Source organism: Gossypium arboreum, chromosome 8, assembly GCF_025698485.1.
Source record: "Gossypium arboreum isolate Shixiya-1 chromosome 8, ASM2569848v2, whole genome shotgun sequence".
NCBI lineage: Eukaryota > Viridiplantae > Streptophyta > Magnoliopsida > Malvales > Malvaceae > Gossypium > Gossypium arboreum.
The window spans coordinates 134,298,212-134,325,110 of NC_069077.1; the positions used below are offsets into that span (position 1 = coordinate 134,298,212).

Genomic DNA, 26,899 nt, shown 5'->3' on the forward strand with positions numbered 1-26,899 from the left:
AATATAATTAATCACTATGTCTAAATTTAATGTAATAATGCAAATTAATTATCAATTTAATATATGTATCAATAGATATCAGGTCAAATTGTAGACTTTCATTAGCAATAGTAGTTAAGATTATCGTTCTTTAATACTTTGTAAGTTCACATATAATCTAAAATTAGATTGTCATTCAATGATTCAGACTTTATGAAACTTAATACATTGAAATCATATTCAATATCTATTCTATTAAGTTAAGCATGTAGTAATGTAATTAGTCAGCACACAGTTGAATTGAGACAGTTTCAAGTTTTGTCAAGATTCAATTTCTAGATGATTAAAACTTAAGTCTAATATAAGAACCTATAATTAAGTATAACTTAACTATTATGAAGTTTGAAGTTAGTAGTAGTTTTATATTTAATATTTATTCAATCTAACTTCCATTTATACTCATAGATGATCTTGACAATGTATTACAAATATTTCATTTAGATAAATAAGCTGTAATAATATAGTATTATTTTCATTTATCAATAGAATTATGGAATTGCGATGTTAAGTACGTTTAATTCAATTTAGATAAAGCAATTGGATCTTACTTTATAATTAAATACATCTTATCTTATTAACTTATCTAATTAGTTTTAATATATTTATATAGATAAAATTATTATATCTTATAATTTTAATAATTGTTGGAAATATTAAATGCTAATTTAGTTACTAATTAAATATTTAATTAATTAATATTATTAATGTTACTATTTAAATTAATATTAAATTGAATTGTCACTATCATATGTAAATCAATGTATTTGATATCAATATTACAATAACTTTCTTTACTAAACATATTAGTGCCAAATGTATTACATTCGAATTATTAAATATTTCAAATTAGATTAAAATGTCTATAATAATATTTTAAATATACCATTATATTAAACAATTAATATGAATAATTATATGATAAATATCAATTAAATTTATTTTAAATATTCATACAACATATTGTAATTATGTTCAGCAATTAAACATACTGTATATGAAATGTTAATTATGTAATAACTTAATCAATCTAATTTATGTAAATTATCAATGAAATGTATGTACATATTTGGAAATATTGATTGAAATGCATGTTAATGATGATACATTAGTCAACAAACTGAAATGTCCATTTAATGTGCTAACATTAGTTAATAATATTATTTCTAACTAAATAATTTATACACATCAATTTGTCAATATTTAGTAATATGAAAATGCAAAATATTAAAACTTATTAATCAAATTGATGCATAAGTTACAGTATAACAATAAAGATAATAATTATACATTACAGATTTGCATTATGCACATTTCATTCTTAAGGACTATTACATGAATATAACTAATGTACGAATCATATAAATCAAGATATTACATTACAACTTAAATTCTAACATAGTATAAGCATAATTAAGTTATCATTATCTTAAACAATGATAAATATTAACAAATCTAGTAATAAAAGTATCATAATTAATATTCATAATTTCGAAAATTAATAAATAATTATTATACATTACAGTTTAAATTGCAAAATAAAGTAATCCTAATAATTTAAGTACATAACTAATTAATATCATATTAGAGATTAAAGTTAAATGTAATAAATACATTTTCATAAATTGATGCATTTCTTTATAAGACCCATGTAAATAAGTTTATTCAAATATAAAGTTAAATATATTAATTAATTAATATAAATAAAGAATTGTAGGAGTACAATTAGATCAATTAATGATTAAGTTAAATTAAATTTTGATAAATATTAAATTATAATTACATATTATATCAAATACATATTTAACTATATAATATAAAAATTTTAAATTTACTACATAATGGATATTTAATTTATTAATTTAATTTATTTATTAATATTTTAATTTTTAATCAACTTAATTTGAAATTAACCTTTGATATTAGTTGTAATTACATAACTTATTTTAATTAATAGTAATTTAATTAATTTTAATAAAAATTAAAAATTTTAAAAATTAAAATTTTAAAGTATTAAATTATTAATTATTTAAATTAAATAATATTGTAATGTATATTAAACCTATTAATGTACCCAACTTATTTCCATAAAATTAAGATTAATTGACTAACCCAAATATGAATTAAAACAATAAAATATTTTAACATAAATTTTTTTAGAAATTGGTTAAAAATAAATTTATTCTAATTATCTAAATCCTTTGAAACTTGATATCAGTTATACACTCAAAATTCTTTAAAATTAATCATAAAGATAAATAATTTATATTTATTTAAAATAATTATGATATTAATAAAAATTTAGATGCCTTAAAAATTAAGTCTGTATAATATAACAATTTATTTAATTTTTACCCTCGAGAATCAGCTTGTCTTTTGATTTTCAAAACTCATGTATTTTAATTTTAAAAGGGTATTCGGTCATTTGAGTCAAACGAGAAAAATCGAAACTCAGTACGTTAGGCCACGATCTCTCAAATTTCTAAACAGAGAATATTGCCTTTATTAAAAACTCCTTTTTTATGAATTTAGGTGGAAATTAGTGAAATGCTAAAAATGATACATATATGTAGTTTATTTAATTATGTTAAAAAAAGAAATTGTTTAAAACTTTTAAAAAGGGTCATACGCGGCTAATAACAATAGTACAACACACATTTAAAGTGACAATAATATTGCATAAAAAAATAACACATAGCATTGGCATTAACGAACCATAATGTTGTCAAGCATAAACAACAACAAGAATAATGATGCAAACGATAATATGGGGAACACTAATGAGAATAACAAATAACAATAAGATAAATAAATAACTGACAAACTAATTATCAATAAAGACAATAAGTAAATAAACAAATAAAAAAGGTCTAAATAAAAATTAAAAAAAGAAAATAAATAAAAGAAATAAAAATATTAAATAAAACACATAAAATGATAATAATATAAGTAACAACCACAATAATAATATTGAAATCTAAATTTTGCAATAGATATTGAAAATAGTAAATAAGCAAAATAAATAAGAGAAATAAAAGGTATAATAAAAGAAAATAATAAATAATAAATAATAAAAAGTGTGGAAACGAACCTTACTTCTCTTTTACCCAAAAAAACCTAATTTTTATGCAAAAAAACCTAATTTTTAGGGTTTCTGAGCATTCTAAAGTTTATAAATACATATTAGAAGATAACTAAAGGGGGCATGCAGAGTAAAAAAAAATAACTCGAAGAACGCCGTTGGAATCAACTCAGAAGTAGATCTCCTTCAAGATTGAAGATCTCCAGTCAAATTTCCTTCGAATTTTTATTAGGTTTCTTATGTCTTGTTGTTATTCTAATTTTGAGATGTTTCCCTCCCAGATTATGAACTAAATTCCCTAGATACATAGGGAAGATGAAACCTATGATAGATCTTATTATTTGTTTTTTTGAATTATATGATAAATATTTGATTCCTGTTCTCAATTATGTATGCTTATTTCTTGCTTTAATATTTTCAAGAAATTAATTCAAGTGTGATGTACTTATTTCAGTGGAGCAAAATTCCCTGTTTAAGAGTAGATCTGACATAATTGAGTGGAGTTACATGCAATCTTAGAAATAGGACGACATAAATCTATCAGATTAGAGTCAAATCTAATAGGGGAATCCATAGATCGGGTTAATGCGACAATAGGGGTTTTAATTAGAAAGAGATTTCAATTAATCAACCTAGAGTCAGTTGTTCTTACTCTCAAAAGAGATATTAACATGATTTAGGGATTTTTTTGGATCAAGGCACAAGTGAATAAATAGTCTAATTCAGATTCAAAATAATAAGTGAAGTCTAGTGGATTTTTTCCTGGATATTGTCTTTCTCTTTGGTTATATTCGAGTATTTTCTCATTCTATTCTCTGTCGCATTCATAGTAATTAGTTTAGTTAATTTTAGAATAAAAACAATTCCTCAATTTATCGGCTAGATAATAAAAAGATAATAATTACTAGTACTTTTAGTCCTTGTGGATACGATATTCCCGACTCACCATAGCTATACTACTATTCGATAGGTGCGCTTACCTTTGTCGTGATTTTAGTTAGTTTAGTGACTCATCAATACCCTTAGGCTTACTATTAAATTCTTGCAATAATTACTAACCTATTTTAGCTTAACACGTTTTCTTTTAATGCGTAGGTTGAAATAAAAAAGGAAGCTAGAAGTAGTCCGAGACTTGCTCGTCTCATCACATCTTAAAGCTTGATTAAGAGTATGATTTTATATTTGATGATAGTATGGCATGTACATAGGCTTAACAAGTAGATTTTAGTAGAAGGGACTAAATCGTTAATTGTGTGAACTTTGTTTAAGTTGAATTTCTATAAAATTATAGTATGTTTAAAGTTTGATTCCACAAGTTTGATACTAATAGAAATGAATGCGTCATGAATTATGGATAAATGGGGTCATATTGGAATGTTTTGAACTATTTTAAAATGATTTTAAGTTGTTGGATTGATTTCATAATCTTGCAGGGGATTTTAGCAAATTTTTTAAGGTATTTTGACTAATTTAACTTAAGGAATCAATACCAGGAGGTTAGGTATTGATACCTGGAGCTTAATTTCAAGATTTTTTTAACATAATGTCAATTTGGTATCGATACCACACCTTGGTATCAATTCCTAAGGCCTGGAAACGATACCTAAACTTTGAATTAAAAAAAATTCCAAAAGTCGGTTTTAGTATCGATTCTTGTCAGGGGTACAAATACTTGTTTTAGGTATCAATACCTTATGAATTAGTACGATACTTTCCCCCTGTTTTAAGTGAAAATCATGTTTGTTACATTTCCAAATGTAATCAGTTAATCGATAATGTACCCGAATGTCCGTAATGATAATATAAAGTTGTATAAGTTAAAATTTTATTGTTAAATTTTTAAATTTCTTAGTGATTAGCCAGAATCGTTTTGACACCAAATATAATATTCTTATATCAAGTTTCAAGGGTTGAAATAGGTATAAAGGTGTTACAGTACTCATTCCAAAACATGTCAAATGAAAATTAGACACAAATATTTCAAAAAAAAAAAATTGAACTAACAAGGGATGAAAAGAGCATGTTACCTTATCATCTTATTTGCTTTCAATAAGTATACGGTGTTTCATTGAGTTCCATCATCCATGGTTGACAATGATAGGAAGCAAAACAAATAAGAGATGTTATTTATGATAAAGTATATTTTTAGTGTATAAGTAGAATTTCAATTATAAATAATATATATCTGAATCAATTATAAATAGAATCAAGCATCACAGTGTGCAGTTGAATTACAGTTTAAAGCTAAATTAGAATAGTTATGAAGTAGACTCAAGTATGGTAAAATTTAAGTTTGAATAAATATGAAGACAACCTACAGATGATTTATGCAAAGTGAGAGTTGCAGTATCAAAGTCCCAAGATCTCTATCATTGCTAATATTATCAAGGTTTTGATCTAGGCTTGGGATTGGTATATGTCTTGATTCCCAAAAATAGCAAAATAGCAATAGTCTCCTTCAAAAATTATAAAATTTTAAATTAATATAATCATAAAATTGTATTGGGTAACTATACAATTAGTCACTAAATTATGGGTAAATTTTCGTTTTGGCCACTTAATTGAAAAAAAGTTACAATTTGGTCACTGAACTATTCGAAAGTTTTTATTTAAGTCAATGAGTTGTTAAGTTTTTTTCTTAAAAAAAAGTTCCACCAGCGAGCTCCTAGTGACGATTTGATTGGATTAGTTACCATTGATGAGTAAAAGAACATACCTTAAATCCAAGTCGATCTGATCGGAGAAAATAGTTGCTTGAATTTTAGTTCTCAAATTTGCGATATCTAAAGTTGTTTCATAAAAAAAATCTAAACTATAGAAGAGAAGGGGAAAGTGAGTTTTCGATTGTTACAAGTAGTGCGAACAGAGAAATCCATATTGCATCGGTTTAAACCAATGGCTTAAATGAAAACTTTTGAATAGTTTAGTTACCAAAATAAAAAATTAACCATAATTTAGTAACTAATGGTGTAGTTTACCCGGTTACATTTTAACCCTTAAAAAAAGAATTGATAATTTAATTTTCTAAAAGTTTTTTCTGCTTCGCCCCCTGCTAGGAGTTTTCTTTCCTAAGCTCTCACTCGCCAAATAGTTATAGATGGGGCCAAACTTAGAAACAAGTATGAACAAGTGAAAAACAGAGATTTAAGGCAAAACTCCATTAAAATTGAAATGGTAATTATAACACAACCATATTCTTAACACACAATAACATTCTTTTTATAATAACACACAGTAACATATATATGAAAGAAAATGGGGTCTAAAAATCACAGAAAATTGAGAACCCCATATGTGCCCCCCTTTCAACATAAAATTATAACGTCTCAGAAAAAGAGAACCAGCCATCCACCTAAGAATGCCAAAACCAGCTGAGTCCAAATGCCCGAGTTCATCATGATCCTAGGAGATGATGAACCCGAAAACGAAGGCTTTGATGAGGAACCAGTTTCTTCGGATTTTGCTGCTGATGGAGTGTCAGCTGATGGGCCAATACCAAGAGCCGGGGCAGGTGCAGGTGTCGGAGGTATGTCGGTCCCGAAAATGGCCTCCGGAAGAAGGACCTTATCGATTTGATAGACTGCGACTGGCTTGGACGTGTGTACTGCGCTAGTGACTTTTGTTTTGCTCCATCCGGAATCGAGGCGGACGGTACCAGACTCATCGTTGAATTGCAAAGTGTATTGGCCACCAGCAAGTGTACTAATAGGGCCTTTCTCACTTAGGTCATTGAAGTCCGCAAGGGCATAGTATCGTGGCAAGGCATGGTAAAGGAGCACTGATTTGAACTGATCATCAGTTAGATTTGACAATGAAGGCTTCTTAAGAGCCTTGAATGCGCTGTCTTTCGGTACGAAAATCGTAATGCCTTCAACCGTGTTGTTGGCTTGGATTTGGAACGTGTCGATTAATTTAGTCGACTCGAGGTAGCCCAGGAACTTGTGATATGGACCTGCCACAGAGAGTAAGTCTTTGATATTTGTGTATGCCGGTGTCGGTGCCGGTGCCGGTGCTGGTGAGGGTGACGGTGTCGGGCTTGTGCTCATTGCAACTTGACCATATGCCAGTGAGGAGCACAAAATCAATACAGAGAAGCTAATCATAAAAATCATGGAAAACTCCATTTTCTTTTCCCCCAAGAAATTTGTTTTGCTTCAGCGGTGACCACTCTCCAAACTCCTACAAGAATCAAATCATTGGCAATTACATTGCAGATAAACAGCAAAATATCCAATAAATTTACATTATGAACAAAAGACGAAAAGTAAACCCCATTTCAAAACATAGACATGCATTTAGAACTCTCAAGAGAAACAACTTTTAACACAAAAATGCAAATGGAAAACACTAACCTAACTTGGAGGAATTCAGAGAGAAAGTTGAGTAGTTTTGGATACCAATTTAGCAGATTGGAATGAATATATATATGTGTGTGTAGTTTGGATGTTTTGGTTGTAAGTTGTAAGATATAAACAGAAAGAAAACAACGTGTGGGGTTATACCAATTGTTGGTGATTAAATGGATGTGAAGTTTAAGGTAAAAAGTAGGTATAGAAAATTAACAAAAAAACTAACCATGATTAAAAGAAAATATTTGAAAACCATATATAGGATTAGATATGGGTGTTTTAGGGGTGAGTAAAATTTTATTTGATTTGAAAAAATTAAATTTTCTTTTGAATTTTGAGTTAATTGAATCGAGTTATTCGAGTCAAGTTGAATTTTACAATTCGAATAATTTGAATAATAGATTGGCATAAATACCCTTTTGGTCATTGTCAAGTTTGAAAATGAGTAAATTGGTCTCTCTTTAACAAAAATTATAAAATAATTCAAAATAATTTTAAATTTTTAAAATATTTATAAAAATTCCAAAATTTATATTTTTAAAACTTATAAAATTTCAGAAAAAATTCTAAAAATATATAAAAAGTTAAAAATAAATTTTCTAGAATAATAATTTTTGAGACTTAAATTAATTAATTAATTATTCAAGTTTATCATACTAAAGTAATTTTTATTTTTCTTTGAAAAAGTTTTCAAATATATATGGTTTCAAATTTATGTGCTTCAACATTGAATTAGTTATATTGCAACAATATTTTAATTTGACATGTTTAATGTTTTAATTTAACTCGAACATTTCATTCGATTCGACTTAACTCAAATTTCATTTTGAAAAAATTTTAAATCGAGCTAGAATGATAAAATAGGACTCGTCAATTCAATTAACTCAAAATTTTTCACTCAATTCGATCGCACTCACCCTTAATTGTCTTTATTATTGTGGATTGAATGAGATGGGGATGATACTTGTTTGTGAAAATAACAATAAAAATAATGAAAGCATTTGCTTAACAATCATTCAAGGAAAAAGGACCATATATGGTAGCCTTTCTTATTCACATTTCTACTTGAGAAGTTTTCTAATGCTTTGGGACACTTCTCCGTATCCTTTTCAATAGGATACCGTAATTTGGTTATACAGTTCCGAAAAAAAATTATAGTTATGGAAATTAAAGAGTAATTCATTATAAATTAATTTGTACATAATATGATTTATTTTTAACTCAATCACCGATACTTTTTCCCTAGAAAAGTTAGAAAATCGTTGATTTACAATAAAATATTTATTAAAGTAAGTTCCTTACACGAACAAAATAATCGTTTTCAATCTTGTACATAAAATTATAACGACCATTATAATTGACGTGAAAATCTATCTCTTTAAAGTTGGCTCGATAAAATCTTTAATATGAAATAGAATTAGTGGATATTTTTTATAATATATTTTTTAGAATTCAAATCTCTTCAAATAAGTAAACTTTGACCCTTGAAAGTATTCATAGAATCTTTGCTTGGCTTGATTTTATTCACAGTTTAACTCAATATAGTATTGCTAGAAATCCTCCAAGTATGCGCATTAAAAAATTCAAAGTTTTTTTTAATCAAAAGGTTCCGTTCAAATATGGCAAATTGAGTTGCAACTAGAGTTGTATATGAACAGTGTAATTGTCACTAACAAAGTTTATGGGTTATAAGTTTAGTTGACACCAATATTATTATAGTTTTTTAAAATTTATATGTTCATGTGGACTAACACGTATAATGTCTTATGAAGAGTATAATTAGTTAGCGGTCTAGGGTTAAGAGAAATGGCAAACCTAGGAATTTTGTGTTGGAAGATTGAGAAAATTTTTAAAAATTCAAGGGTTAAAACTATAAATTTTGGGGTAAAATTATTTAAATTGACTTAATTTTTTTTCCATTTGAGTAAAAGGTTAAAAAGGATTAGATTGCAATATCAATTTTAAATGAGACTAGAAAAAATAGTATATATATCATTTAATCAAGAGGAGCCAATGTCTTTACCTACTGTCTGACTACGTTTAAGGGTGTAATCGAGTTGAGTTAAACCTTAATATTGACAAGCTCAATCTCAACTAAAAATTTGGGTCTCAATACTCGACTTGAGCTCCATCGAATGTCGAATTTTATATTCAAGCTCAATTCAAGACATAATCAAACTCGAATAAGCTCATTTATCAATTTCCATACTCATTCTTGAATTAAAGCTCAATCAAGCTTGTTCATACTTAAGGGTAAGATTGTAACTTTATAATATAAAAGATATTCAAATAAAAAATTTGGTTAAGTTCACAAGTTGTTCAAATCGAGTATTACAGTGCTCAAATTCAATTCGACAAATAGTTTGAGAGTTGACATGCTCGAACTCGTCTCAATAATTATCAATCGAATTTGAGTGTTTTTAATCAAACTCAAATAACTTATGAATATAAATATCTCATTTACATCAAAATTTTAAGGTTTTCAAAAATTTCTTTAATAGATTCATATACATATTCACCATGTATTAAACATAAATAAATTTTACTTTCATCTCATTATCATGGTCTAAAAGCTTAAACCAACATCAAAGAGTGGAGAGTGGACTCCACCTGTTTTGAGACTGATCCCTAGACTTGTACAAATCTATTATCTAATTCCATTCACAATTAATTTAAATATTATTGAATGCTTCTATATGGTTTAAGAAATTGTTTAATGCTTTAATACTATACAAATAGCACATGTAAATAAAAAAAAGTTTAAAAACGATTGAGATCTAAATTAGGAAATTTTTTTATTTGCACCTTCTTAAGTGATTAGTTATATTGCCGGTTGAGTTTTAGTTTGATTGGCATGAGTATTGTAGTCAATATAGAAAGACGTGGTTTTGAGTGTGCAGAAGCGCATTATCCTCTTATTATGGACTTTGAGTAGTTTTAGGCATTGTGTCAAAAAGAGCAGATATGATCAAAAATGAGATTGTTCAAAAGAAATAAGTGTTTAGTTGAATTTGAATGCACATAATAAATATTTGAGTGTTTAATGTATTGTACTAAAATAAAATAAATATAAATGAATTTTTTTAATTTACTCCTTATGTTAATAAAGACTTAAGCACCGGTCATTTGTCACTACCCCAATAACTAATTAATATATTTAAATTATTATCTGGTTTTAGTTTAACTTTTATAATTTTTTAAAAAATTAATTAAAAGAAGAAAACTCAAAATAAAGCTTAATGGAAAAAAGAAGCAAAATATTGGAGTGGAAAATAAGAAATGAAAAGAGAAATTAGGTGCAAGATTAACATCAAACTTGTTGTCTTAATATTTGATTTAATTTTTGCACAAATTAATCAAAATCCTTGGATTATAATTTAATTAGCACCCATAGGTTATCTAACTAATTAATTTGATTATCCACACTCTCTTCCTTCAAACTAATATTTTCATATAAATGGTTACATTTCACAACTAATCCATATCCAAAAATAGTACAATAAAGTAATTGTATTTATGAATTGAATCAAGTTGAATTATATTCTAATTTTTCTATTGTTTTTATCTAAATTCAAGGATGCAACGTGTTGAACAAAATATAAATTTTATATAAATTTATTAATTAAATTAAATTATTTTTACAAATTTGTTAAACCCAAATGATCTCATTTAACTCGAAAGATATGTTATTTTTAATTATTATATTTTTAAAATTTTAAAATTTTAATTTTATCTAAATAATAATAATTAAATCCGTTAAGTTAAATATTATTATTTTTAAAATCTTTTAAAATAAATATATTATCATATTTATAATATCATGTAAATTTATTGATGAGTAAAAACTAAAACGACACTTGTGCGCTCCACAATGATATCAATACTTGTGAAATGCGTGGGATGCCTTTGGGTGCTATAATATATCTTTTTCAATGACATGCCCTCTTATCACACACATGTTTATACATTTCTGCTTTCCTAAGAAACAATTAAGGCAGCCCAAACACAAAGGCTTTGCTTCTGCAATTTTCTTTCATTTGAACCACAGTATACTCAATCACTTTAATTCTTTATCAAGGCTCGAGTTTGTTTTCGTAAATAGGGTATTTATTGTCGATAATAATGATTAATTTATTTATTACGAGTGTTTTTTAAAGAGATAAATAGTTGATCATGAAATGTGTTTCATTCTTATAAGCGGGAATCAAACCTCAAATGACATGGTTAAGAGTAGGGGTGAGTATTCGATCAAGTTGAGTCAAATCAAGTCAAAAAATTTCGAGTTAGTCGAGTTGGCGAATCTTATTTTAGCAACTGAACTAAATTTGAATTTTTTTTTCAAATCGAATCGAATGAAAAAATTTCGAGATGAGTTAACGAATTCTATTATTTATACTCAATGTTGCGTTTATATAGACCGATTGTTTAACTAGTAGACGAAGTAGAAGATTATTTAACTACATAAACAACATAATGATTTTTAACTTTTAACTTAATGGATAAACATTTATCAAAACGACGTAGTTTTGTCTTTTCTTATTCGAATTTTCGAATAACTTGAATTGTGTAATTCATATTCAAGTTAAACTGAACAATTTTATTTTTTATTCGAATTGATCTGAATAACTCGAATAACTCAAACTATTTAATTTAAAATTTAAATTTTTTTATCTAATTTTTCAAATTAAAACAAATTTTGCTCACCCTAATTAAAAGATGAGGTAAGCAGCCACAATACCATACCTCATAGTTAGCAAAGTTTTTCTTTACTAAGGCACATGTTATTTAATTACATGTAGTAATTAAAGTTTTTCTTTGTTCTCGTTCCACTTTCAGTAACCACTAGAGCTAGCACTTTATTTTGTTTAACTTATTTTATTTGTAACTATTTGCTATAAGTTTTAACATAAAAGATTATATATGAATATATATTTGAAATAAGAAAAACATAATTGAGTTGTTTACGCGATTTGATTTTTTATATTTACAGCTTAACTCAGAGAGATAATTCACTATGTAACGCCCCAATTTTCGGGAATTCGTGAATGTTGGCATAGGTTTAATTATGTTAGTGGGCCTCTAGAAGGCCCAAGCTAAGATAGAACCCGCAATTTTAGTTAATTTTTGTTCCATAAGAAAAAGGGGTGAAATTATGAAATAGAACCTATGTGAAAATGTTTGAAAATGCTATAGGCTAAATTGAAGTGGCCAAATAAATAGGAGTGCAAAATAGGAGGATTTGCATGACAAACCTCCCATTTTACATGAAGTGGCCAGCCATCATGTTGTTGTAGACAAAATGTGCACTTGATATCCATAATTTATGGTACAAATTGATACAAATTGATAATGGGTTAGGTAAATGTTCCATGATAATGTGTTAGGTAAATGTTTCATGATAATGGGTTAGGTAAATGTTCCATGATTGGAATTTCATGTCTTTTGTATTAAAGAATTAAATGGATGAAATATGAAATTTTATTAAAAGAAAAAGGGGTGAAAAGAACAAAGTTTTGTCCATCTTTGTTCATCATAGCCTAAAGTTAGAGAAGAGAAAGGAGAGGAGAAAGCTCTTGAATGTTCGGTCACTTGGGGAAGAAAATTAAAGGTAAGTTCATGGTAGTTTGCTTCTATTTGATGTTCATGAGTTCTTCTTGATTCTACCTTAACTCTTGAAGCATATTTTGGTTTTTAGTTGTGTTGTGAGCATTTAGTCATGAATTAAAATGAAGGAAATGGTTGTTGTTTCATGTTCTTTTGATGAAAAATGGAAGATAGGTGAAGTTGAGCCAAACAAATGAGCATGCATGTGCCTTAGATGTTAAAGGGAAAAATCGGCTAACATGTTGTGCTTTAAAATGATGAAATGGAGATTATACTTAAGTAAAATCATAGATATGTGATGATTGATTGGTGATATACATGTTTAAATAACATGCATGCAAGTTATGTGTGAAAGAGTGATTTGGTAATAAATCTGCTTGGGACAGCAGCAGTAACGTGACTTTGGAAAATCACCATAAATTGTGAGAGATGAGTTAGACGGTGAATAACTTATGTAATTAAAGCTTAATGAGTCTAGTTTCAAATGCAATAAACTAGAACATATTTTGAATTCTGTACAATGAGAAATTTGATTCGTAATGAAGAGTGGTCGGATTAGTCAAACAGTGAAACATGGGAAACTTTAAGAAAAATCTGGTATTGATTGGCCAAACCAAAAATTCTGAAAATTTTATGGATATAAGATATATGAGTCTATTTTCAGGGAAAATTAACGGCACTTGATTTGGAGTTTCGTAGCTCCAGTTATAAATGATTTAGTAACTGTTGCTCAGGAAGACAGCTTGCAGTGAAATTATGATTATGTGGTAAACATTGACAAAAATTTGTTAATGAGTTGCTTATTGATTTCTTATAAGCTTACTATGATCTGTAGGTGTGGTTGGCCGAATATTGTAAGGGGTTAATACGTAGTTCGTATTTGAATAGTTAGATTAACGTGTTAGTAATCCAATTGTAGGCAGTTCGTGTGTGGATCTCGTCAGCATATCGTCGCAAACAGGTGTGTAACTAACACCCTCTTTCTTAGTCTGGATCGGCAAAAGTCGAAAAGCCGAAATGCCGAAAATCGGTATTTTGTAGATTTGCGAGTGTGCGAATGCTCGTGAGGTAAATCGATTAATGTTTTTGGTAAGCTGCAAAATTTGGACTATAAAGTGCATGATTTCTGTGCCATCGATATTTTTGGGCTTAATGGGCCAAAATTGGAATGATGGGCCAACGGGCGCAATTCGGTAAGAATCCTCGGTACGTGATTCTGTAGTACGTGAAAGGTAGAAATATGCATGAAAAACCCTAAAATAGATAAATTACTGAAATACTTTTAAAAGTGGAAAATTTACAGTTTTACCCCTAAGAGATAAATTACCGAAATACCCCTAGGGTTAAATTGACTTAAATGCATGTTTGATCGTTGTTATTTATCGCATGCCATGTTGTTATTATCTGATGCATGGGATTGGGATATTGACGGAGGAAGAAATCTGAAAGTGGCTTGTCCACGATTGGAGGCTTTGCCTCAATTTATCGATAATTGAGCAGCAAGGTCAAGAATCGTGGAGTGTTGGGTGGGTGGCTTGAGCTATTCCCACATGGAGTGTATGGTGGTATGGGTGGAGTGTAGTGGTTGGTGGGTTGAGTAGTCTCCCCAAATGGGCTTGCATATGTTTCTTGATGTTGCATGTATTTTGAAATGGGCCTATGGGCCATCTCATTATCTGAATAAGGGCTTTGCCTCAACTTATGATAATCGAGCAAAGCAAGGCAAGAACTGTGGAGTGTTAATGGGTGGCTTGAGCTATTCCCACATGGAGTGTATGGCTGGTATGGGTGGAGTGTAGTGGTTGGTGGGTTGAGTAGTCTCCCAAATGGGCTTGCATATGTTTCTTGATGTTGCATGTATTTTGAAATGGGCCTATGGGCCATCTTGTTATCTGAATAAGGGCTAAGGCCCGCTTTATTGTAATCTGAAAAGGGCTCGCCTAGTATCATCATTACTGAATGGGCTTAGGCCCAATGGGCTTGAGTGACTTGGGTTTTGAATGGGTTTTCCTTACACTGAGTTTCCCAAACTCACCCTTTTATTTTCATCCACGCAGTAATCCCCAACCATAGTGGGCTTGGAGTCGTGAGGGAATCTTGAGTGGCCACCCGCTCGAAAGTTTGATTTTCTTCCGTGAACTAGACATCCTTTTTTTACGTTTGAAGTTTTAGGTTTTTAAATGTAATAAGGCCGCTTAATTATTTTTGATGGTGTTAATATGTGTTACTAAGATAAGTATTACTTATTTTAACTGTTGAAGTTGGAAAGCTTTAGGACGCGTTTTCAAAAACAACAATTGATTTCAAAATAATACGACAATAAGCAAAGCTTCCGCAATGAAAGTATTTTCCAAAATTAATCACTTTTCCTAAAAATGACCTAATCAAAATCGGTTTCCTAGAAATATCCATGACGTTAAGGTATGGCAATGGCGGTATGCATGTCTAGGATTGGATCCGAAGGGAGCTTGGTACTTAAGCAGTCCGATGGACTCACCACCTCTTTTCCGGTTTCCTACTTGGTGCACAGCTTCCATTCACTTTAACCTATAATGAAATTATCTTTTAAAACACTAAGTAAGTTTTTTCTGGATCAACAATATAAAATGTTTTGAACGCTTCGATATGGCATGTCGGATCCGGTCATAACGTCTGGGCCGGGTTTGGGGTGTTACACACTATCTTTAATCCTAATACAACAAGTGGTTTAAGAAAGGTAATCAGTACCGTATGGTAGATGTACCGTTTTTCTATTGATACTGATACATATTAATACCAGTATGTTTTGGTATACCGTTCTGTATTTACCTTTATTTTTGTATAATTATTAGTTTAATTTTATATGTAATAGTAAATATATCATATAATACTATTTTTGAAAGGTATCATACTATTATTTATTACTAATAATAAATAAAATAATATTTTTATAAAAATAAATTTTATTTATTCATTTATTAACAATTTTAGTTATTATCAATATATATATTAAAATATAATATAATTCTTATTTAAATTAAATTTGTAGATTAAATTAATATTATTTTAAGCTTGTAAAATCCCAAAACTTATCTGTCGAGATGTTTTGTTTTTCCATATGAGATTTTAATTTTGTTTTTTTTATTCTCTTTTCTCTCTTCTTCCTTCTTTTTCTTTTCTCTTACCGTAGCCAGTTCGTCTTTTTCGGTCGCAACAGACAAAACAGGTCGGAATATGTCAGTACAGGTGAAATAGGCCAAACTTTGAGACATAATGAATCATATATTATATTGCTCCAGTTTACGTTCGAAACGGAGTATATCAACTGGTACAACTGGTACCGGAACGAAACCAACTGCCATGGATCTAAGACCTATCACAGCTTGATATAGTATATCAACTAGTACAATTGGTACCGGAACGAAACCAACCGCCATGGATCTAAGTCCTATCACAGCTTGATATATAAACTTCACTTTTATATCTAAATCTAGATCACTCACTTCTAAAGTTTTCTCATGAAAGCTTAAACTGTGAACCAAACAATAAACTTGTTTATATTCTCAATGCACCTTCCATAACAAGTTTCTCAATGAATAAGTGTTATAAACTTTCAATACAAAACTCATACAAATTTCTTCAAATATATAAGACTTTGAGATTTGTTAAAATAGTAGATCAATTACAATAAATTTTCTTTAAAAAATTGCAATTAAAATAACATACCCAATATATTAATAAAATCCAAGATAAAATAGAATTGTTCGATATAAGTCTTCAATGCAGTCCTAATCTAAATTCTTTATTTCAAAGGATTAGATTGCTTGATCCGATCTAATCTAATTTTCAAAATATGTTGCTTCAAATAGATCGTCATTCATATGAGTTATCATACTTCTGCAATATCAACAAAATTTACGCCTTAAAGATTTTGTTTCAAAAAAATACAAACATAAAAATTGACAAGATGGGTGTGATTTATGGATTTCTTTCTAATTGAATTATTTAATAAAAACATAAATTAAATGTTAAATAGATATTAATTATTGTATTTATTTAAATTATAACATTTATTTGACTTGATGGTATATATAGGGATCAAAGAATGGATTGTATGAAATTATGATTCCACGTCATCCCTATCTCTTTTTATTAGGATAATGGCAAAGTAGGTTTTCTTTGTATTTTTAAATTTTAATTGAATCAAATTTTAATTGAGATTTAATTTGGGTTGAAGTATATCATGTTGATGAGTAATAAAAAAAAAAAAAAGAGAGAGCAGTTTGATGATATAAAACAAGAAAAAAAGAAAAAATCAATGACTGATCACTCATTTCTTATATATGCACATAGATGGAATGCAAGAACAGAACATGAACAACATCCAGAGTTCTAGACATCATTAATTATCAAAATGTCCCTACCAAAAAATGCTAATCAAGTGAAAATCTTGTCATCTCTCATCACTTGCGTTTATTTTGGGAAAAAACTAGCTGCTTGAAAATTGTCTGAAAGTGAATATATATATGTATATATATATAAGCATAATAAGAACATGAAGCATTGAATGAAGGGTTCTTGGAGCTGATCTATTATTCAGTAGCAGCCCAATCTTTTCGGATATCAAATGTATAGTTGATCTCCAAGTAGCACTTGTTATCATCATCAAGGAACTGAAACCATTACAACATACTATGTCACTCGAATTTAGACATAATCAATGTCGGATACAAGTATGTTATCATACAAACCTTTGATTTTGCAGTGTATGATCCTCTAGCCAAAAAACCAGAAGGGGCTGTCTCTTCGGGCATTTCATGTGTATAAGGCTCTAACTGAGGACTAAAAGTTCCAATCATATCTTTTGTGCTGTCAACTGAAACCCCAAAAGAAAAGGATTGAATTTTATTATGTTGGAAACAGTTTTGGGGGATGAATTATTATTACTTATTGAGAGGGTTTAGAATTAATGTTTACCTTTGACGCCAGTTTTCCAGACAGTGTTGGTGTACCTGAGACCAGATACAATGTTGTTGCTAACTTGGAAAGAGAACTTCAAGCGATAATGGCTAGCTTCTTTCAGTGTAAACCATAAACCCTCGGGCTTTCCATCTGCAGGGATTGAAAGAACTATGTCTTCCCTATCTGGTGACACGATTGCCACACTAAGGAACTTCACTTCCGGTTCAAGTGTTTCTGTAATAAAATGGAGACCATTATTTCCATGTCAAATTCTGCAAATTCTTTAAAATTAGCTCATATATATATACACACAATCTAACTAAACATAATAAGTACCTCCAATGTTGTTAATATCCACACCTCCAAGAAGCTGTTCTTTCCATTTCCTTAAGCTCTCATCATCCTACACTCACGCAACGATCACCAACATAGAATAATGATAGTAAAATTTTAGGCATTCATGCATGCATGTAAAATGTAATGGATATGTGTGTGTGTAAACCAAAAAAAAAAAAAAAAGAAGATTTAACCTTATCTTTTTCAAGCTGTTCTTTGAGAGTGTACTGAGGACCCAAATGCAAATTGCGATTCTCCTCTTCGTTATCATCATCGCTCTCTGGACGGTGGTTGGTGGTCGTTTTTTCAGCAGAGACCGCTTTGTCATCCATATTACTGGAACTTGGACCAGCTCCAACGGCCAAAGACATCAACTGCTCATCCAACACAACATCAAAATGCAGTACCAAACATCAAAGCGTTGTCGAGGAGAGACAGCTAACGAGAATAATAATAATAATGATCAATGTCTGTGGATAAGAAGACAGAAGAAAAGAGTCATGAAATCAAAGGACGCCATGGGAAAGACATGATGTGTCTGCAACTATTGGTCCACTTTTGGTTTTTGATTTTGTTGAAAAAAAAATCAAAAATGAAGGAAGGATGCAAAGGCTAAAAGAGAGTGTAAGGGGGCGGGTAGGTTTTTGAGGTGGTCGTGGTCCTTGGTTGTTGGAACATGGAAAGGGTTAAGAAATGGTCATCTGGTGACCCGAAATAATAGTAGTGTCCCATGTCACAAATGGAAAGCTTCAGTTATTAGGCATGGAAGGAAGAGCTTGAGTGTAGGGAGAGATCGTTTCTATCTCACAATATTGCCTCAAATTATGGGTGTTCCCATTAGCTAGCGATCTGATTATACGATATCATCACAATGGCCTCATTTAATTTTATTTTAGGTTTAAAACAATATTTATAAAAAAAAAATCAAGTGCATAATCTCAAAATCCCACATTTTTATTAAAAATAAAATTGATATATATTCTCCTATCCAATTAAAATAAGAAGTTCTATCCAATTAAAATAAGAAGTCGAATTGTCCAAGTAAACAAGAGCAAAGTCAGAAAATTTTTCTAGGGGCCGAAATTATATTGTAAAAAAACTGTAATTTCACCATTTGAATAAAATTTATAATTTTTAAAGGGTTAAATCAAATTTTATTATTTTTAGAAGGACAAAGTGTAATTTTACCTTTATTTAAAAATTTTAAATGGCCTAAATAAAAAAATTTTATTTTAAGGGGGCCAGAACCCTGCCAGCCCCTAACTACGCCCCTCCAAGCCAACTATTCATTGACTCTTTAATAAAAGATTTTATACATATAAAGTATATCCTATTTTGTTGGCAATTTTGACTTGTACAAGGATAAGATATAAATATTTCCAATTAAGTAGCAAATAGAGGATACATTGGACATGTTTTTGTGAACAAACAAAAACTATATTTGAAAGAGTTTATCGTTATCCAATTGAGGTGACAATTTTGACTTGAATTAAAAGTTTTACTTCGATCAGAACTTCTTGATATCTTAAAGGATAAATTGTTGATCAGATTTACTTTAGGAGATTTATTTACCATAAAGTTAATCATGTACTCAGTATTTTGACACTCTTTTCTCAGACATTCTTTGAAGAGTTTAATTGATTGTATTACGAGGTTTTAGGAGAGTGATTGTAATAATTGGGATCAACTTTGAAGCTGCAATTATTTACTGGTCTGAGGGCAAATTGGACTTAATTCAAGAGTTCTATTATGTTAATGGTTAATAAAATCATTCTTTGAGTGAGACTGTAACACACTCTAACCCTAAACTATCACTAGAACAGGGTTACGAGGCATTACCGGACAATCGGACAATTTACGATTAATATTCAAATAATTATCGAACATATTATATTATAAAATAATTATAAAGTCTCTTGATTGGACCCTTAAGGCCCAAAATACATATTAGAGGGGAATTTGGACTTGTTCGGGTGCTATGAGGATATTTTTTTTAACTCAATATAACCCTTTTATAAATATCTAACCTTCCCTGCAATTTCAAATCGGGACCAATTCAAAACCAATATTTCAACCAATGCAATTTCATGTTTAATCGTATTAAAATCATACCTATAACATTAATTTGATAATTTACTCTATGAACATTTATATTACCATTAAAAATTAAATTAGAATTTCATTCATTCCATTCTAAATTTAACACCAATTATATCATGTATATCATATAAATTTTCATACCATTTCATTAGTTTAAACACCAAAATACCAAATATCATTCTTTACAACAAAAATCATATAGTATTTTAAAGTGACCAAAATAACACCTATGTACATGCCACTTTTACCAAAAGAAAAATACATAATTGAGTTTTGCGCTGGAATCGGGATCGCCTGGATGCTGAACCAAGACCCTTAACACCTATTAACTTGCATACGGAAATAACCGTACATTGAGTATTTTATACTCAGTGGTATTACCATAATTCAAATTATAAACATAATTGTTGAGGCCTAATTTTGAATAAAATAAAATAAACCCAACTAACCTACCCTAACTCAAATTAAAATACCCAAATAATTAAAAACCCTAAGTCCACTAAGCCAGCCCAAAACCTTAATACACAAAACAAATTAGAAAACCCTTGCCACTGCCTTTGCCATGCCGCCGCCCTAGCCTTGTCAGCCACCTGCTCCACCTGCCACCACCAACTCTGCCACCATTGACCTCATCCACCTGTAACAGAAGTGATAGAAAGATAAAAAAAAAAAACAACAACTTGTAAAAGGATGGCTATGAAAAGGCCATTCAAAAATCATGTAAAGAGGTGAGATTTTTTGGAGGAAGCAATAAAACAATAAATCTCATTTTTAGCACATAATAGTCTCAAAAAAACAAAGAAAATCCAGCAAGTATTGAAGAAAAAAAAAAACAGATTCCAAAGGCTAAGGTCTCATCTCTTTTCCTTTTTTATTTTCAGTACATACATATATATTTTTTTTTCTTTTTTTTCAAAAAAAAACAGTATATACATATTTATATATAAACATAATAAAAAAATTTAAAAAATTTACCTTCGGTGGCCGACAGTGGTGACTGGCCGGAGTCTTCACCGGCGTTGAGGGTCTCTGCAGAGGAAAATGAGAGGAGGAGAGAAATTTCATTTTAGAACAGAAGAAGAATGAATTTTTTAAAAGAAATCGGATTTAAATAGCCCCCAAAATGACGTCATTTTGGGGTTGGCCATTAAACCCCAAAATGACGTCGTTTTGCCTGACCCGACCCGATTTGACCCGCTCCACCAAGGATCCGCGTGTTTTTCATTGGAGGGGCTAATTGCACTTTTAGCCCCTCCGCTTTTTTATGGTTTTGCAATTAGATTTATTGTGCTTTTAATTTGGGCCCAAAGTATATAGCGCTTTGCGATTTAGTCCCTCTTACTGTGTTGCGTTTTGAGGGGAGGAATAATTGTTTTTTTAGTCCTTTGTTTTGCGCGCATCCAAATTAATCTCTTTCCCTTTATTTCTTTTTAAATTGGCCCCAAAACTTTATTTTTGTTTCGAATTTAGCCCCTTTTCCAGATTTAATTTGTTTTTTTATATTATTTTTACCATTTTTATTTTTAATATTATTTATTATTATATTTACTATTATCGTTATTATCATTATTATTAGTATATTTTTACTATTATTAGAATTATTTTTAGTTTCAATTAATACTTATATATATTATGTATATATTTATAGTTGTTTTTTATATTATTATTATTCCTAATATATATATTATGTATATATATTTAAATACTATATTATACACATATTTTTAATACCACGTTATATACATATTATTATTGTGTCTATTTTTACCCTATTATATTTGTTATTAATATTAGTATATGTTTTATTATATATGTATATATCTTTAATATATATATGTATATATTTATGTAGTATTATTGATAGTTGTTTTAACATTATTATTATTTCTAATATGTATATATTATGTAAATATTTTAATACTATATTATGTATACATTTTTATATATATTACGTATATATATCTTTTAATATTATATTTTATATATATCATGTATATTTTTAATACTATATTATTTATATATATATTTTTTACATATTATTTTATGTATATATTTTTAATAACTATATTATGTATATATTGTTAATACTATGTATATGCTTTTTAATACTATTATTATGTTTATATTTTAATATATATACATATGTATATAGGTAACATTATTAGTATTTTTAATATCATGTTTCCATCACTTTACTAACTATTATTAGATGTATATATATATATTCATTGTTTTTATTTTGTGTTTAATACTATTATTACGTTTAATATCGCATGCGTTGTTATTGTTTTTAATACCATTGTCGTATTTATTATTTGCGTCGATGTATTTCTAACTCTTTTAGTTTTGTTCTTACCCATTCGTATCGGTTTGCTTTTCTTATTATATTATTAGCATATCATTATTTTTATTATTATTTTCTTTTTATTGTAAATATTGTTTTTATTTTTATCCTAATGCTCTTATATTATATGTTAATATTTTTCATTCATTATATCATTGTTTGCACTGTTTATTTATTTATGAATTTTATTTTAAGAATTATTTTATTCATTTTTATTAATTTCAATAAATAAGGCAACGTGCCGATTTACCATTAAGTCGTTGATTTCATCGCTATGTTGGGTGAATATCATCGGCTCGTGTTAAAAACGGAACGTCCTTATCAAAAGAAATCGAAATTATAAAAATTCTCGTGTTTTGATCGAATCATGATTAAATGTTACATTGAACTCGCATTTTCAAAAATTAAGACAACACATGTTTAACAAGATACCAATTTTGGGCGTCGCGAGGGTGCTAATACCTTCCTCGTGCGTAACCGACTCCCGAACCCTTTTTTTCTCTGGATTTTCACGTAGACCTAACCCCGGCCTTCTTTTTGTTTAAAAAATAAATTTTCTTTTAAAAAAAGAGGATTTATTAGGTGTCCGATCACACCTAGGAAAAAGGATCGGTGGTGACTTCCTTTTTAAATAAAATCGAAAGTCGATTTTCAAATTTTCAATAAATCGCCTCAATTAGCGACCAAAGAAAAAATTTTACGTCGCTACAGCTGGCGACTCCACTGGGGACTTATTTTTGAGAGTCGAGTCGAATTAAACGCGTGTTGTCAAAAATTTCGAATTTCTTTGTTCAAATTAATATTTAGTCGTGATCCTCAAATTTTGTTTTCAAAAAATCATGCATTTGCATCATGTTGTAAGTATTTTCTCTAACTTGTTTTATCATTTTGCTTTTCAGCTTTAAGTCTTTATAGTTTTAGCTTCTTTTAGTTTTAAATAAAAACGAAAAAGTTTGTGAGTTTTTCCCCATACACCGATCACTTGCATTTTTGCATAACATAAGCTTTCTACCTGGGCTCCGTCTGTTTAAGTGAAAGTAAACGCTATGCCTTCGTGAGTTAACTCGTCCCTCCGCACAGGCTAGTGAATACTTTCGGGTTACATATGACTTATGCTTTCGTGAGTTAACTTGTCCCTCCGCATAGGCATAAGTAAATGTGATCCCTCGAACTGAACTCGTAAGCCTGTGATAGGCAATGACCGAGGCTTCGTACTAATCTTAGCAGATGACAGTACGGACAATTCGAGTACCTATCTAGAACCGAAACCGCATATAGTGAACCATATGAGCCACCTAATTAGAGCCATGCCGAACCTTTGTCTGTTTAATAGTCACCAAAATAAGTACGCGGGAGAAACGCCTCTTGCTTTTCATTTCCTTTACATTTACACTGTTTATGCAAAAGAATTAAACTGAGTAGCTTAATTTGTTGAAATTTCCATAGTTTTTCTCAGTTTATATTTGTTGTGATTACTAACCAAGGTTGTTTGTCTTTATTTTTATTTTTCATCATGCATTATAGGCATCTTGATTAGGAAGGTGTTGATTAGAGATTGGTTGCCAAAAACGGGTTTCTGATGGAGGAGTCAATTACACAAGTAATCGAGAAAAATGGCGTGGTTCAAGACTGGTCTTTGAAGACTCAGAAAGCGAAATGGGATAGTTTAACGGAAGGATGTATCTCCAATCTTCCCGAGCAAGTAGCTACAAATGTTCGTCAGAATAATCTCGAAGACTTGACTCAGATTTGGAAACAGTAAGACTCAGATACTAGGGGGATTTTCACTGAAAAGTACGGGGATATAGCTCACTTGATCACCATCAACGTAGACGAACAGTTGATTCAAGCCATGGTTCGATTTTGGGACCCAGCTTACCAGTGCTTTACTTTCAATCAGGAAGATATGACTCCGACCATAAAAGAATATGCTGCTTTGCTTCGTGTTGACAATGTACAATTCAACAAGATGTATGTGAAAGAGCCTAAGCCAATGAACTTCAAGAAAAAGCTAGTAAGGTTGACCGGAATGACTGATATATGGGCTGAAAAATAGATAAAGAAAAAGAATGAAGTCAGTTGTGTTCCATGGTTTTCTCTGCGAGACTTAGTTCAAAATCATCCAGATATTGCGAAGAGAATGAATCTGTTTGCTTTGGCCATTTACGGATTGATCGTCTTCCCAAAGGTTTTGGGGCATGTAGAAGTCGCGGTAGTGGATTTCTTCGAAAGGTTGGGTCAAGGGATCAACCCCATCCCAACTATCTTGGCCGAGACTTTTAGATCTCTGAGTAGTTGTAGCAGAAAAGGGGAAGGGCGTTTTATCGGATGCGCGCAGTTGCTTAATGTCTGGATTCTGAGCCATTTCTGGAAAGTAGAGCACACACCTTTCCACATGTTCTCAAAAAATATTCGCCCCATTAAAGGCTTACTTTAAGAAAGATTGGCCGAAAGATGTCACCGAACAGTACTGGGTTTTGGTTTTTCAAAACCTTCACGCTGAAGAGATAACCTGGAGAGCACCATGGATTCGTCCTTCAATTCTGATATATAAATGCAGAAGCCAAGATTGGGTGTCTTTACTAGGATTATGGGGAGGAATTGGATACACTCCGTTAATGGTTCAAAGACAATTTGCTTCACGACAGTTCATACCTGCTACTGAAGGATTGGCACAATCAGAGTTCGCCTTTACGGGTGAAGGCTACATGAAAAGAATTCGAGATACTGCAAAGTCTTGGAAGGAAATTCACCTAATGGAGTTAGCCCTTTATGTTGATACTATCACTCAGGATTATGGCTTATGGGGAAAACGACGAGTGAATAGTCAACAAATCTCATCGACGAGTTACACTTTCCAGAATCCTTTCTTAAAAAAAATGCCATCCGAGCTGGAAGTAGCAAGACATGAATTTGAACGTGAAAAGGCCAAGCTGTTACGGGATATTAGTTCTCTTCAAGAGGAAAACTACCAGCTGAATATCAGGGTTCAAATTGAAGAATCCAAAACCATGAAAGTTCAAAAAGAAGTTGAGATCATGAGAAACGACTTAAGGGACCTTCATTTGGAAAATAAGAAATTAAGAAACACTATAAAAAGTAGTGGTTTGGGCAAGTCGTCAGCAGAATGGAAGGAAGAAATTAGCAACATCAAAGGAGGGATAGAATTCTGGAAAGGGAAAGCAAAGAAAGAAGAGGAAAAAGCTGCGCGTACTATGATAGAGTTAAGAAAGAAGAATGTTGAGTATGGAACTGTGACTGCAGAATTTGTGACTAGTCAGTCCGAACGTCAAAAGCTAAGAAGGAAAATACAAGATCTAGAAAATATGCTGTAATCTCATCAGCAACAGTTTGATACTCTTCTAAAAGCTCTAGAAGAAAAGAATGATCAGTACGACAGAGACACTCGCACTTATGAAATAGCTCTCCAAGAAAAAGAAATGCAACTCGGCTTTTTGATCAATGAAATTCGCAAGGCAGCTATGCAAGTTGTGCAATTATCAGATGAAGCCGAAGCTTTCAGTTGCCAATTCCCTCCGAGCCAAAGATCAAACATGTCAGAGTTCTTAGAGCGAGGGAAGAAACAAGGCAATGTGGCTGGGAAATTTGTGTAACTGTTGAATAAAAAAATGGCGAAATGTTTTGTAATAGAATCTTTTGATAAATGAAATGCCTAAGTATGGGGCTATCTTGAAATCAACACCAAATTCTTGCATATTTATTCATGACTAACATTCATTCGTCATTTATTCAACATTCATTTGTCATTCATTCATTCATTCATTCATTCATTGCATGTACATATCACCATAATCATTCACTGAGGCTAAAACTGTATAATCCGCAGTTGTGACACTACAAGTCTGGAATCACGCCATTCTTATAGGACGCGCCGAAAAGCTAGATTTATGGAAGCCTAGTTCAATGAAAGAATTGAAAGGATGGAAAGGGCCCAAAGAGAATTGCAAGAGTAGTTGACCAAGTCACAACAGGAAGCAAGAGATTTGATGTTAAGATCTCGAGAGGAATCGCTCGAACAAAGAGATTAGATGGCCAAAATGATGGAAATGATTACAACTTTGGTCAAAGGAAAGGAACCTATACAGA

General features: G+C 30.1%; 2 protein-coding genes across 2 annotated transcripts; both read right to left on the minus strand.

Moving 5' to 3' along the window:
• Positions 1-6,261: 6,261 nt before the first annotated feature.
• On the minus strand, positions 6,262-7,607 carry LOC108469355 (fasciclin-like arabinogalactan protein 7). Its single transcript, XM_017770247.2, has 2 exons — positions 7,471-7,607; positions 6,262-7,297 (listed from the first exon to the last, which is right to left on the minus strand). The coding sequence occupies exon 2, from the start codon at positions 7,240-7,242 to the stop codon at positions 6,445-6,447; it is 798 nt and encodes a 265-aa protein (XP_017625736.1). The 5' UTR covers positions 7,243-7,297; positions 7,471-7,607; the 3' UTR covers positions 6,262-6,444.
• A 9,743-nt stretch (positions 7,608-17,350) lies between these two features.
• Positions 17,351-19,030, minus strand: LOC108468410 (rho GDP-dissociation inhibitor 1-like). The gene is made up of 5 exons (XM_053018324.1): positions 18,543-19,030; positions 18,349-18,415; positions 18,028-18,246; positions 17,802-17,926; positions 17,351-17,723 (listed from the first exon to the last, which is right to left on the minus strand). Exons 1-5 carry the CDS (start codon positions 18,717-18,719, stop codon positions 17,643-17,645), a joined length of 669 nt encoding a protein of 222 aa, XP_052874284.1. The 5' UTR covers positions 18,720-19,030; the 3' UTR covers positions 17,351-17,642.
• Positions 19,031-26,899: the final 7,869 nt, after the last annotated feature.

What these genes read in the sequence shown, in the direction of transcription:
- LOC108468410 (XM_053018324.1), bottom strand. Translation starts at nt 18,719, where the DNA reads ATGTCTTTGGCCGTTGGAGCTGGTCCAAGTTCCAGTAATATGGATGAC. An exon ending in AACAGCTTGAAAAAGATAAG is followed by an intron (nt 18,416 to 18,542) that starts GTTAAATCTTCT and finishes GCGTGAGTGTAG; the next exon opens with GATGATGAGAGCTTAAGGAA. An exon ending in GGATATTAACAACATTGGAG is followed by an intron (nt 18,247 to 18,348) that starts GTACTTATTATG and finishes ATTTTATTACAG; the next exon opens with AAACACTTGAACCGGAAGTG.
- LOC108469355 (XM_017770247.2), bottom strand. Translation starts at nt 7,242, where the DNA reads ATGGAGTTTTCCATGATTTTTATGATTAGCTTCTCTGTATTGATTTTG.